This window comes from Calidris pugnax, unplaced genomic scaffold, assembly GCF_001431845.1.
Source record: "Calidris pugnax isolate Ruff unplaced genomic scaffold, ASM143184v1 scaffold207, whole genome shotgun sequence".
Classification (NCBI taxonomy): Eukaryota; Metazoa; Chordata; class Aves; order Charadriiformes; family Scolopacidae; genus Calidris; species Calidris pugnax.
In genome coordinates, this window is record NW_015090931.1 from 817,188 (window position 1) to 830,825 (window position 13,638).

The 13,638-nt window shown below is 39.9% G+C and overlaps 1 protein-coding gene across 2 annotated transcripts in view; it reads left to right on the top strand.

The window, feature by feature from the left end:
* The window catches only part of PCSK5 (proprotein convertase subtilisin/kexin type 5), a 303,186-nt gene that overhangs the window by 18,880 nt on the left and 270,668 nt on the right, over positions 1 to 13,638 (top strand). For both annotated transcript variants that reach the window (XM_014951658.1, XM_014951659.1), the window contains exon 2: positions 9,186 to 9,290. In XM_014951658.1, the coding sequence (XP_014807144.1) occupies positions 9,186 to 9,290 (105 nt within the window). The remainder of the gene's footprint in view (positions 1 to 9,185; positions 9,291 to 13,638) is intronic.

Here is a 13,638-nt window from a genome sequence, read left to right on the forward strand (position 1 = left end):
TTTTCATTTTAAAGAAAATCAGATGGCCTGTCCCTCCTTTCAGAACCAATTAATAAGGCAGAAAGATCTTCATTCCAATATCCACAGGATTTATATGAATATATAATCCAAAAAAGATGCCACAATCCTCTTTGGAAGGATTGTTCATCCTGAATAGGAAGGTAGATTAAATTAATAAATCTTAGTGTGATTTAGCATGTATTAGAATAAAACTATGATACAGTTCTAATTTATATCTTTCTAATATCTAAATTCATACTACCTCCTGAGACCTGTGACCTCTTTTATGATTTCTCGCTTTCCCATTCTTGCAAAAATAGGCGTACTAAAACTTAGTTGTGTTACATGACAAAACATTTATTTTTTTGATGAAGCAAAACATCCTATATTGCTGCTTGGTTGTTAAATTTTTTCTCTTTTTTTTTCCCCAAGTAATTCCACATGTTAATAAGGTTACCAAGAGAGCACTAAAGTACTGGAATCTCAAAAAGCAGAATTTCATTTGGCAATGTTTGTTTTAACTGTACAAAATAACCTGTATGCAGAAGGTATGATCTAGGAAGCTTTTCTAATTTACCTGAACTTTGTAAAAATTATAGGCCAATTATCAATCTCAGAGGAAATTTAGGTTTTTTTATATTGCTAAGTGTATTTTATAATATATTTAGAATAGAGCACTTCTCCATTTAGAGAAGTAGAATTTTGGAATTCTAAAAAGATTTTAAAATTAATCTAACTAGGAATTTAGAATTCTACATTTAAACTTAGATTTTAATTTGAATTAAATTTTAATTACAGTTTAGAATTGAGATTTTAATTACATTTAGATTATATTCTGAAATGCAGTAGAAAGCCATGAAATTAGAAGAAGTATTTTAATAGCAGTAATCCAAAATTAAATATATGGACTCATGTAAAGAGTTTGCAAATTTTTATATTTTTTTAAACTGCATTTTTACTGAATTTAGCTACAGTAGTATTTTCTGAGAATTTTAAAGCTTCCTAACAGATACATAGGAATTCAAAGTCACATTAAAATTTATGAAGTGACTTTAAAAAAATCTCAACCTTGTTACTGAATTAGAATGATATCAAGAATTATAATTGATCTCCAGATATTTTTCTTTTTTTATCCTATTAACAAAGGCACATGAAATGTTTTAAAGACTAGAAAGCTTGTGTTTATTTTTACAGTGAAAGGGTTAATGTGCTTTAAAGTTTAAAGCAAAATACAGTAGCTTGTAAGCAACTGCAGTGATGTTGTCTGAAAGAGCATAATGCAGAGGTACTTTATTTTAATGACTCTGTTATTAATTTTTGACATCAGCTGTTTAAAAAGCCAGCTATACTTTTCTAGCTCAAGGTAAGTGCCCAGACAAAATTTCTCCATTCAAATAGTTGAAACACAAGGGAAAAAGACAAAAGAAGCCCAGAGTGGCATATGTTAATTCGGTAAGGTGATACGTTTTTCTCCCCATTTAAACAGAAGGAAAGGGAATGTCAAGGGTGGTAAAGTGTTAGCATGTTCCTACTTTGTGAAGAGATGCAACCTGATATATTTATGTGGAAATTGTGATATTTCTGCTGTAATAGCCATGCGGTTTAATTTATCTGCTGGTTTTTGGGTTTTGTTTGTTTTTTATATGCAGGAGGTTCAGAATGGAATCTCCTCTTTCTGGCCGAACTGTCCTGTCCTCTAGACCAAATATTTAACAAACGGAGCAAGAACTCTTGATTACAGTATATATATATTTTTTTCCATCTAGGAGATTCAAAAAATCTTTCAAGAAGGAGGGGTGTCCAACTTGTTCTGAGTGTCACTGTTCAGGGACAGCAACGCTTTGCAAACTTACTAGTTCCCTTTAAAACAAACCTGAAGCGAAAGGGACATGCTCATGAGATATGAGGGCAAAGATATGAACTGCCAAGTTAGGCTGTTCCTACCTCGAGCACATACGGAGTTTTCGCAGTGTGGCCTGTTGAATTTCTGTTAGTTAACTGGGTTTAAAGTAGAGCACTGGGATACTTGGGCATTTGAGCATAGCTGGAATTGAAGCTTTCAGAGGAGTCTGGGTTGCATCTGAGGTGACAATCTGTGTTCATACTCCCATCACCTTAGTTCTGCTATTGCTTCAAATTCTTTTAGTTTGGGCACATCAGAAGTGCATTTTTTTCCCCTCACCCGGTAGATATTCCTATTACCTACAGATTCAGAGCCTCTCTCATACAGAGACTAAACATCACTGTTTCCATCCTTTAGTCGTCAGAGCAGTATTATCTTGCTACTGCAGCTCAAGACTAAGAACACAGTGTTCAGCAGTGCCAGTGGTTTCGTTTGGTATTTTTTTAATGTTATCTGCCTGGAGTAATCCAAGAAACTTTTACTCATGTAGGGTAGTGTAACCTATCAGCCCAACAGTGGATTAGCAGAGCCTAAATATTTGGATAGAAGCCTCTTCTTAGGAGATGGAATTTTAGGTTTGAGACTGAGTAAGGTCTGTAGGGCCTGTGCTTCTGTCTCCTAAATATCTCATAAACTGGTCTTTGTGAGAGCCCCAAATTGTCCAAACCTGGAAGTGCTCCAGTCTTTTCACTTCACTGCAGTGTGCCATATATGGGCAAATTTTGCAATTATTTCTTGTGAATGACACATAGTAGGTGAAATTCCCCATTCTGATGACAAACAAAAACCAATGAAAAAGCTTTTGATTAGAGGGTGTATGTGGGAGAAAAAGAGGCCCCATCTCCGTCTGCAGGTCAGATAGGGGAGGAGCTCTGCAGCTGTCGTCATGGTGGTTGGTTCTCCAGCCTCAGCGTGATGGAGATCTGTCAGTGCTGACCCAACAGTGGGGTTTTTGGGCAAGAAAGCTGGAGGTTAGGAAAGTGTTGTCACTATAGCAGTACCCTATAGAAAAAAACAAACACCACCCCACAAAAAACTCCAGTAGACACTTTTGCTGCTTAGAATACAAGTCAAGTTCAGGTTCCAGGTTTTGGTTGAACATGCTCTTTCCAGATATGGCTGCTTTAATCTGAGTAGGGCAGAAAACAACTAATAGCCTCTGCTATTTCTTACCCCTAAATGCTGATATCCCTGTTTTTAAGATGTTGTTTAGTACTTCCTAACTCTGGAGGGACACAAGAAAGAAAGGGAGCAGCAGCTTTCTGTAGTATAAATAAACCTGTCTTCCACCTGTGGATAACAAAGGACCACAAAGGATGAGAATTGAGGTCTATGGGCTCACCTCCTTCATGTTCATTACAGAGAGGTGTGTGTTGAAGGAACGTAAGCAGTATTGTAACCTGTGTCAACATTTGGTTCTGTCGAAACGCTTTGTGATATTAGGTTGGCTTCAGTGGTATTTAATGCAGGGAAGAAACCTCTGGTAATACCAAGATACTCCATTTCAACCTTTTCAGAGTAAAACGTTTTCATTTTTGCTATGAAGCATCATTTCCAGTGTACTTTGTATAATATGACAACATTTTAAACATTGTAATGTTTGAAATATAGTTGAAGTGATTTTGTCAAAACGAGATGATGGTAGTAAACCTGATAAACTTTTTTCATTTCTCTGTTCTTAGTATTTCCTTCTGTGAAGGACTTCAGCACTTTGGAAATTTGTTGCAATTCTGAAAGAAGTGATCAGATCTTCAGCCCCATGTGAAACACATTGCCATAGCTGTTTATAATGGTTTATGTTCCAGGTCTGCACAGGGGTAGCACGTCTGTGCTTCTTTGGCTCTTCTAGCACTTTATAGAATTCAGAAGTAGATTTGGACCTGATCTGCCTTCCTTTCTCAATGCATTCAGGACCAAAGTCATTAAAGACTGGAGAAGCAGCAAACCTTACAATATATTAACCAATTCACTAACTCAATAGCATATTTTCAATTCAGAGAAGTGTACTTTGCAGCCAGATGTCTAGATGATTATTGTCTTACAAAAAAAAAAAAAGTTATTTACTAGTACTTATTTACTAGTTAAGAAACTGTTGGGAAAGCGTCTCCTGGGTTTCTTCCCATTAGCTTGACTGACTTCACTGCTCATGTTCTGCTACATGGAAGTTTCAGTTGTAGTTTCAGAGCTTTGTCAGATATGTTAGTTTGGTGATCACATAGATATTTAACATATATTTAGCATGCAGCTTTAGCATTTGTATTTCCTTATAGTTTATGAGGACACAATGTGGATGTAGATGAATTCAGTAATTGCCCTAAATTGTTTTAATATTGCCTTAGAGTATAAAACTATATCAAGAAGAAAAAACATAGAAAGTTTGGCTCTTGGTTCATATTATCTTTAAAATTGACAGATTTTCTCAACTTTAAGTAGGAAATGAGACCTCATAAATATAGAAGTAATGTAAATATGCAGATGCTCTGGTTTTCTGGGATTCTACTGTGATATTGTAGCTTTGTTACTTCCAGGAATTATTGTGTCCTTGAATAAACATTGTATGGTACTGTTAAAAAGTATGTATATATCTATTTAAAATGTTCCGTGATGTAGATAACTTTTAGGCAGAGTAAGTCTCCCCCTCCCCCACCATCCATTCTCCTTGCTTTTGACTAGGCAATTCCTCAGGAATGTTTCTCTATTTCTTTTTAAATAAGTCAGGTCCTCCAGGTCAAAAAGGAGATTACAAAGATTTCCCAAGGATAAAACTGTTAAATTGCCATCAGTCTCTAAGGTAGTTAGCTCTGCAGTCTGGTGTTTCTTTCTTTGCATTGCTTTTCCTCTGAGAGTGACTCTAAGACCTGGTAGTTAAAAGTATAAAAAACAATTCAACAAGAACATCCATAATGATAAGTTTTATTGTGCTATATTTCCATCGTTTAACTGTTCTCCAAGTGGTCCAAGGATTTGGAAGGTCTAAGTAAATTCCCATTAAGGGAAAAGAGGGCAATAAAATTTTTAATAATGCTGGTGTTACCTTACTGTGAGAGGCACTGGCAGTTAGTGAATATGAATTAAATTACGTTTAAAAGATTTGGGATCCTTTTATTTCATTGGCAGTTATGAAATAAAGCTGTAGATCTCACAATTTTAATTAATTATTATTGTTAATAATTGTTATGTGAAAAATGATGGTGCATGGAAGACATGGTGTTACAATTACCGCACTTAATTCTAAGGTTTTAATTCTGTCTCCTGAGCCCAAAGTTTCAGAGGGAGCACAGCTGTCAAGCATTGCAAAGCCTCAGGCTGTCCCCCTTTTGCTGGAAGGTAGAGCATGCAGATCCCTCCACCCTCTTTTCTGTGGGTGGCTAGTGCTGCTAAACTATAGGACCTCCAGGAGTGCAATTAGGTCATCTCCTAAATTTGCTGTTTTGGATGCCCTCAGAGAGGTCAGCTAGAGTTTATTTTAATAAAATAAAATACAATAAAAATAAAATATCCTCAAACTACTGCAAGACATGACACAGAGAACTGGGTGATTGATATTGAGATCTGTGTAGCACAAAACAGGACATATGTTTGTTTTTCCTAAAATATGACCTTTCTATTTATGCAGTTCTGTGCAGTGGTAAAATACAGTTACCTGTTTGAGCTGTGTCATTGCAGTAATGTGTGTGCTTGTGCAGACACACACGCACACAAAGTAGAAGGTTTCTAATTAATTCTGAAGACAGCAAGATCCATAAAACATCTGTAACCTTTGTAGAGTACTCTGGTATGGTGAATATGTACTTTACTGGTCTCTGAGGACTTCAGGAGCCAGAGTAGTGTCACTTTCCTACTTGTAGTTAGAACTTCAACGCTGTTTGAGGCTGTGGATGAATCCAGGAAGTGCCCAAGAAGTGATTGATTACACCCCTTTGTCTTAGGGAAGCGTGCTGTCACCTGCACTGGTGCTAACCCTGGCACCAAATTTCAATGTCTGATATAAATAATAATAATTCAAAAAGGGCACAACAGTAACCTGATGCTAAGGGCTATTCAATGTGCTAGAGGCTGTTAAACTCAGAATAAAATCCTCTAGTTAATGCAGTAAAAAGTGATGCAATAGAATAGAATAGAATAGGACTATTTCAGTTGGAAGGGACCTACAATGATTATCTAGTCCACCTGCCTGACCAATTCTGGGTTGTCCATGGTAAAGCATGTTATTAAGAGCATTGCCTCGTAAACACTGACAGGCTTGGGACATCAACCACCTCTCTAGGAAGCCTGTTACGGTGTTTGACCACCTTCTCGGTAAAGATATTGATGCCGTGAAAGACGAAATCAGGACTCAATAGCCGGGATGACTATTAAGCAGGTATTCTTTATTGCAGCGCTGGACGCACAGGGGATCGCTCCTCCAAATGTGCGTGCCAGACGGAGTCAGTTTGACAACATATATGCATACATACATACATATTCATGTAAGGAGTTTTAACATATTCATTAGTTTCCAGTAATTCATTACCATACGCTACCTCCTTCTTGGAGTTCTCCATTTGTCAGAGATAAGATAACATTGTGCTGGCCTCATGATTGTTGCCTACGTGCCAGCCTTCCTGTCTTGTTACTTATCGTAGCTCTGCAGGGGTTGCAGGCCCCTCTTTATGGTCAGTCAGGCTACATTTGCTAAGTCATACTTAGGTAAGCAAACCTTCAAGCCATTCCTGGCCTTATTCTTTAATTCAATATGGTTCCTAATCACCAGTTTGAACTTCTCCTGATGCAGCTTTGAACCATTCCTATGCATCCCATGACTGGATCCCAGGGAGCAGAGATCAGCACTTTGTTCTCCGCCTCCTCTCTTCAGGAAGCTGTAGAGAGCGATGAGGTCACCCTCAGCCTCCTTTCCTCCAAACTAGACAATCCCGAAGTCCTCAGCTGCTCCTTATAGGATATTCCTTCCTGCCCTTTTACCAGATTTGTTTCTCTCCTCTGGAGGCATTCAAGGACCTTCATGCTATTCTTAAGCTATGGGGCCCAGAGCTGCACACAATGCTCAATGTGAGGCTGCACAGATGCTGAATACAGCAGGATAATCCCCTCTTTTGGCTGGCTGGTTGTGCTGTGTAGCCCTATTCACTACAACTCTTTAAGCCCTCCATTTCAGCCAGTTCTTCACCCACCGCATCATGAACCTGCTCTTCCCACAGCTGGACTACTTGTCCAGAAGGAAAATGTGAGGGACAACCTCAAAAGAGATCAAAAGCCTTGCTAAAATCCAGAAAAACTATACCCACTGCCTTCTCTTCATCCACTAGATGGGTGACCTTATCATAGAAGGATATCTAGTTAAGTTAAGCAGAATTTTCCCTTTGTGAACCCGTGTTGACTGTGCCTGATAATTGCATTATACTTTAAATGCCTTTCAATGGAACCCAGTGTAATCTCTGTAATTTTTCCAGGAACTGAGGTTAGACTAACACAGCTGTAGTTTTCTGGGTCTTCCCTGATGCCCTTCTTGTAAATTGGAACAATGTTGTCTAGCTTCCAGTCAGCAAGGACCTCCCCAGAAGGCTCAGGGTCCTGCAGTTCTTTGGGTTGTCCACAAGAACGCTTTCCTGTGTATGTTTAAGGAGGGTTTATTCATAACCAGGCATGTGGAGATGTGAGACCAGGCTCATCCGTGCTACAGAGTTGTATCACTTCAGCTGGAGTTGCCTTTCAAAGAGAAGGAAGCGAGAAAATTATTATCACAGTGCTAATGTACTTTAATTAATTAGGTTTAGTCAAACCTAGTCCTGTTTAATTTATGGTAAACTAACTTGGTTTAACTGCATGTTTCGGTATTTGACTTAAACTAAACATGTCATTCTTCCTGAAACAAAAATGTCAATGGTCTAACTGCACAGACTGGGATTAATATTTTAGCCCCTATTGCAGTTTTCCCCATTAAGTGAATTAATTTAAATTGTTGACTTCATTTCCGCCCCCCCCCCAAAAGGTTCTCCCTTATTCCCCTGTGCTGTCTACATATTTAAATTTTAAGCTAAAATTTTAAGCTAATACATGCTCCTTGAGAATAATAATTTTCTATCAATATTTATTCTTAGTGTACTTTGACATTTTCTCAAGATTTTTGTTTTCTAATATTCTAAAAGCATATTCTTGGATTTTTTTTAGTGGTGTATTTCGAGTTCTTTTTTAACAGTTACTGTTGAACTCTCAAGTTTCCTATGTGTGTATTCTTACAGATGCAAATTCAGAATACTGTTTGATTGTTTTTTTTAAATCAGAATTTTTTGAGCATTGCTCCATCCTCTCTGGTGATTTCATTCAGATTTATTTGCCAAACCAAGTCTGTTTGCTGAGGTCACTTTGATTTTCAACTTGAAATGGCACTAAGCTTAATTGTCCCCTTTTTGCTCATCGTTAAGGAACTATTAACTAAACTATTATGTCTTACAAGATTTGCAGTGTAATAGAAGGTCAAATTCCGAATGAGTTGTAGAGACATTCTCCCTAAAGATAAGGAGACTCAATGTTTGTTTATAGGGGCGTGAAACTAAAGTTTCAAGTTATGAGTGTTTAGATAGTAAAGACTCTGGAAAGGAAAATTTCTTTGTCAAATTGTGAATGCTGTCTTTGTTTAATACTTATTGCTACTGTGTACTGAGGGGATGAACAAGTAGTGTTTTTATTTTACCATTGTGAAATTTGCTATTTTGCATGAATTGATTTTGTACTTCAAGCTAGTCTTTGTCCTATGAAGTTACTGTTTCCATCTTTCTTTTACTTCTTTCTTGCCCACATTTGGCAGAAAGAGTAACCTATTCCTTTTGTATAGTCTGATGCTGTGGGTGTGCTATTTATAACTTAATTATAAAAATAACCAAATCTAGTACATTTTACAGTACATTTCCTTAAGCAAACTAGATGAAATGCTTTTTAATAACCATATAGCCATTTGGTGATTTTTATACTTGCCATTTGAAGACAATTTCAATATAGATTAATATAGAATTACTTAAAGTACTGCATATAAATTAAACATTAAAAAGGTAGATACAGCCAGACTAAGCAGCTCAATTATAATCTTTGGTTATGCAGTTACTGCCTCAAGGACACTCCATCCATTTCATATCATATGTCCTTCTTTTGAAAGATGATCAGTGGGTTCAAGTAACATTTCAGCACACAGGAAATTGCATAATTTATAGACTTTTAGAAATGAAAAACAGAAAACTGGTTTCATAAATTAAATCTTGCTCTCTTTTTTTCTTCTTTCCTCTTACAGATTGGAACACTCAAGGATTACTACCACTTCTACCATAGTAAAACAATTAAAAGGTCAGTTCTCTCAAGTAGAGGTACCCACAGCTTCATTTCCATGGAACCGAAGGTAAGAAAATCCACCTATGTGTCTGAGGCAAAAGCCTTTGCATTTTTTATATGAAATATCATACCAGTGGACATTCACCTGAATGGCATATAGCATTACAAGAACTGACATGCTATCTGTTCGCTAAGGTTCTGCTTCTCATTAAAATAAAGTGAAGACAATACCATGCCATTAAGCATGTGCTATTCTTGGAACATAAGGTCCAACATTATTCATGGAGGAGTACAGGAATTTTGTTAATGCACTAATCACTGTGCTGTGCTTCTCTGCAATGTGTAACATTCATGTGTGCAGATCTCCTGTAAATCAGCCAGCTTTCAGAATGAAGATGAGCAATGTGGGATGGTACAATGTTGAGAAAAGAAAGTTTCTCTTGCTTTTTTCTGGTCTTTTTCTGGCCATGGTATCCGAGGGATTAAAATAAGAATGTTCTTTTCCATGGTCCTTTTGGCAGTTCCTACTGATCTTAATTTTAAGATACGTTTGAAAAATGGTGTCATGTCTTTGGAGTATATACCATAATAGGCAACTGTCAACATTATTTAATTAATTATTTATAGTTAAGAATAATATTGTCTTTTATCTGTACCCATGATACACTTCTGTTTTAATCCCTTAATTTCAGTCAGTTCCATCACTGACTGTAGAATTGGATTTCCTCTGGTCAAGCTTTTTTTAAGTCCTTGGATGATGACTGTTGACTGTAAATGATTTGTCAGGTTTTACCTGCCAAATAATTCATTAGAAGTGAAAGTTATCTGTAAAAGACAGTTTGAGTACTGTAGAGGGAGAGTGTACAAGTTGAGCATATAGAGGAATAATTCTAAAACTGTATTTAGGACTGAAGTTCCTTTTGAGAACGGGACAAGACTAGGGAGGTGCACATAAATCATGTTCACCCCTGCATTGATAGGGCTGAACTGCTTAACCTTCTACAAGCACCAACAGCTCTGCTGAGCAGCATATTTTGGGGATTAGTCTCAAGTCTCTGTTTCCATGAGTGCTGAGACCCCACCATTCAAACAACAAGCACTGCACATAGAATAGGCTGTACTGCAAAAGGAAGGGGAAGTGTTCATGTCTGCATCAGTCTGCACTGTTTCTTATGCACAGAGGTGGAGCGATTTACACACAAATGCACGTACCACCATAAACTTCTGGCCCAAGAGATTGCGGGGTTGATTGACTAGGTCTTTAAACTAGATGTGAAGGGGGAGAGGGGTGATAACATCAGGCCTGTCCTTGAGGCTCCTGAGGCAAAAGGAATCCGGGAATCACAGATAAAACACCATGAAGGAAGGCCACCTGAAGAGCAACATGAAGGAAATGGAGCCATTCCAGCCAGTAATTCAGCCTCATTGGACACCCAGCTGAAGTGCCTTTACCCAAATGCAGGCAGCATGGGGAGCAAGCAAGAGGAATTAGAGGTGTGTGCACGCCTCCAGGGCTATGATCTTATTGGCATCACAGAGAGGTGGTGGGATGGCTCTTACGACTGAAGTGTTGGAATGAAGTGTTACAGACTCTTCAGGAAGGACAGGATGGGCAGATTGGGGGTGTATGTTGCCCTCTATGTCAGCAACCACCTGGAGTGTGTGGAGCACCACCTGGGAATGGATGAAGACCTGATGGAGACCTTAAAAGGGGCAGGTGATGTTATAGTAGGGGTCTGCTACAGACCACCAGGTCAGAGTGACAGGGAGGATAGACAGATAGGAGCAGCATCGCACTCGCACACCCTGGTCCTCATGGGGGACTTCAGCCACCCCGGTATCTGTTGGAAGGACAACACAGCAGGGCACATGAAATCCAGGAAGTTCTTGGAATGCATTGATGATAACTTTCTTCTCAAAATGATTGAGGAGCCAACGAGGAAAGGAGCCGTGCTGGACTTTGTCCTTCCAACAAGGAGGGGCTGGTGGGGAATGTCAAGTTCAAGGGTAGCCTCCACTGCAGCAATTATGAAATGGGGGAATTCAAGATTCATAGGGCAGCGAGGAGGGTGTGCAGCAAGCTCGCTGCCTTGGACTTCAGAAGAGCAGACTTTGGTCTCCTGAGAGATCTGATTGGCAGGGTAGTGTGGGAAAAAGAACTAGAGGGGAGAGTGGCCCAAGAGGGCTGGTTGGTATTCAAGAATCGTCTCTTCCAAGCTCAGGAGAGGTCCCAAAAAAGAAGTAGTCAGGCAAAATAGCCAGCAGGCCTGCGTGGATGAACAAGGAACTGCTGGACAAGCTCAGGATCCAAAAGGAGGCCTATAGAGAATGAAAGCAGGGACGGGTAGAATGGGCAGAATATAGAGAAACTGTCCGAGTGGTCAGGAATCAGATCAGGCAAGCAAAACCCCAGGCAGAACTAAATCTAGCCAGGCACATAAAAGACAATAAGAAAAACTTCTATAGATATGTCAAGGATAAAGGCAAGACTAGGAAAGTTGTGGGCGCTCTCCGGAAGGAAACGGGAGACCTGGCCACCACATAAAAGACAATAAGAAAAACTTCTATAGATATGTCAAGGATAAAGGCAAGACTAGGAAAGTTGTGGGCGCTCTCCGGAAGGAAACGGGAGACCTGGCCACCCAGGATATGGATAAGGCTGATCTACTGAACAACTTTTTTGCCTCAGTCTTCTCCAGCAAGGGCTCTAACCACACTGCCCAGGTCATGGAAGGCAAAAACATGGGCTCTGCGAATGAAGAACTGCCCACAGTACGAGAAGATCAAGTTCGAGACCTCTTAAGGAACCTGAAGGTGCATAAGTCCAGTGGCAGCCAGTGATGAGTGGTGTTCCTCAGGGGTCAGTACTGGGACCAGTGCTGTTCGGCATCTTCTCTGGAGACAGGGCGGTGGGATAGAGTGCACTCTCAGCAAGTTTGCCAATGACACCAAGCTCGGTGGCGCAGTTGACACGCTGGAGAGAAGGAATGCCATCCAGAGGGACCTGGACAGTCTTGAGAGGTGGGTTTGTGCAAATTGCATGAAGTTCAACCAAGCCAAGTGCAGGGTCCTGCACCTGGGACGTGGCAACCCCAGGCACAAATACAGGTTGGGCAGAGAATGGCTGGAAAGCAGCCCTGAGGAGAAGGACTTGCGGGTGTTGGTGGATGAGAAGCTTAACATGAGCCAGCAATGTGCACTGGCAGCCCAGATAGCCAACCTCATCCTGGGCTGCATCAAGAGAAGCATGGCCAGCAGGTCACGGGAGGTGATTCTGCCCCTCTACTCCACGCTTGTAAGACCCCACCTGGAGTACTGCATTCAACTCTGGAGTCCTGAACACAGGAAGGACATGGACTTGTTGGAACGGGTCCAGCAGAGGACCACGAAGACGATCAGAGGGATGGAGCACCTCCCCTATGAAGACAGACTGCGAGAGCTGGGGTTGTTCAGCCTGGAGAAGAGAAGGCTTTGGGGAGACCTTATAGCGGCCTTTCAATATCTGAAGGGAGCCTACAGGGGAGTCGGAGAGGGACTCTTTGTCAGGAAGTGTAGTGAAAGAACAAGAGGCAACGGTTTTAAATTGGAAGGGGGGAGATTCAAATTAGATATTAGGAAGAAATTCTTTACTCTGAGGGTGGTGAGACACTGGAACTGGTTGCTCAGAGAAGCTGTGGATGCCCCATCCCTGGTAGTGTTCCAGACCAGGCTGGATGGGGCTTTGAGCAACCTGGTCTAGTGGGAGGTGTCCCTGCCCAGGGCAGGGGGGTTGGAACAAAATGATCTTCAAGGTCCCTTCCAACATGAACCATTCTATGATTCTATGAAACTTTGGTGTTACACTCAGCTTCCAGATACCTCTCCTGCACTTATGGCAGCCAGCCCAGACTACTGTGGCCAGAATCATGAGAGACTATAAGGCAGAGCACAGCAGAAAATCAGAGCCATTGATTATTTTCGAGCACTTTCCATGTTATGCCATTTAGGTCTTGTCCCCAATCTGTGCTGCTGATGGTACAGAATTTCTGAATTTCGCAGTCATTGTTAAATGTCACTTTAATATTGAAAAGCTCTAGTGAGAGTTGTGCAAGGTACTCAACCCCGTTAATAATTTCGTACCGAAGAGAAGTCAGTGATCTAATACTTAGATCTGGCAAAAGTGTTTGCAGTTGACTTGGTGACTACTCTACTGAACCTGGGCTTGGGAATTCTTATTGCAGACGTGTCAATATACAAACATGTATTTGTAGAATAAAGGCCAGCTTGTCCGCAGTGTGTATAACATTTAGTGATTATTGAAGCAGACTAGAAATTTAATTGTATTATGTTAGCTTCACCTTTTAAAAAACAAAAGGTTTAATCTTAAATAAGGTAAATTGGATGGCTGTGAGAATTTTAAAGGGCCGGTACTTTAT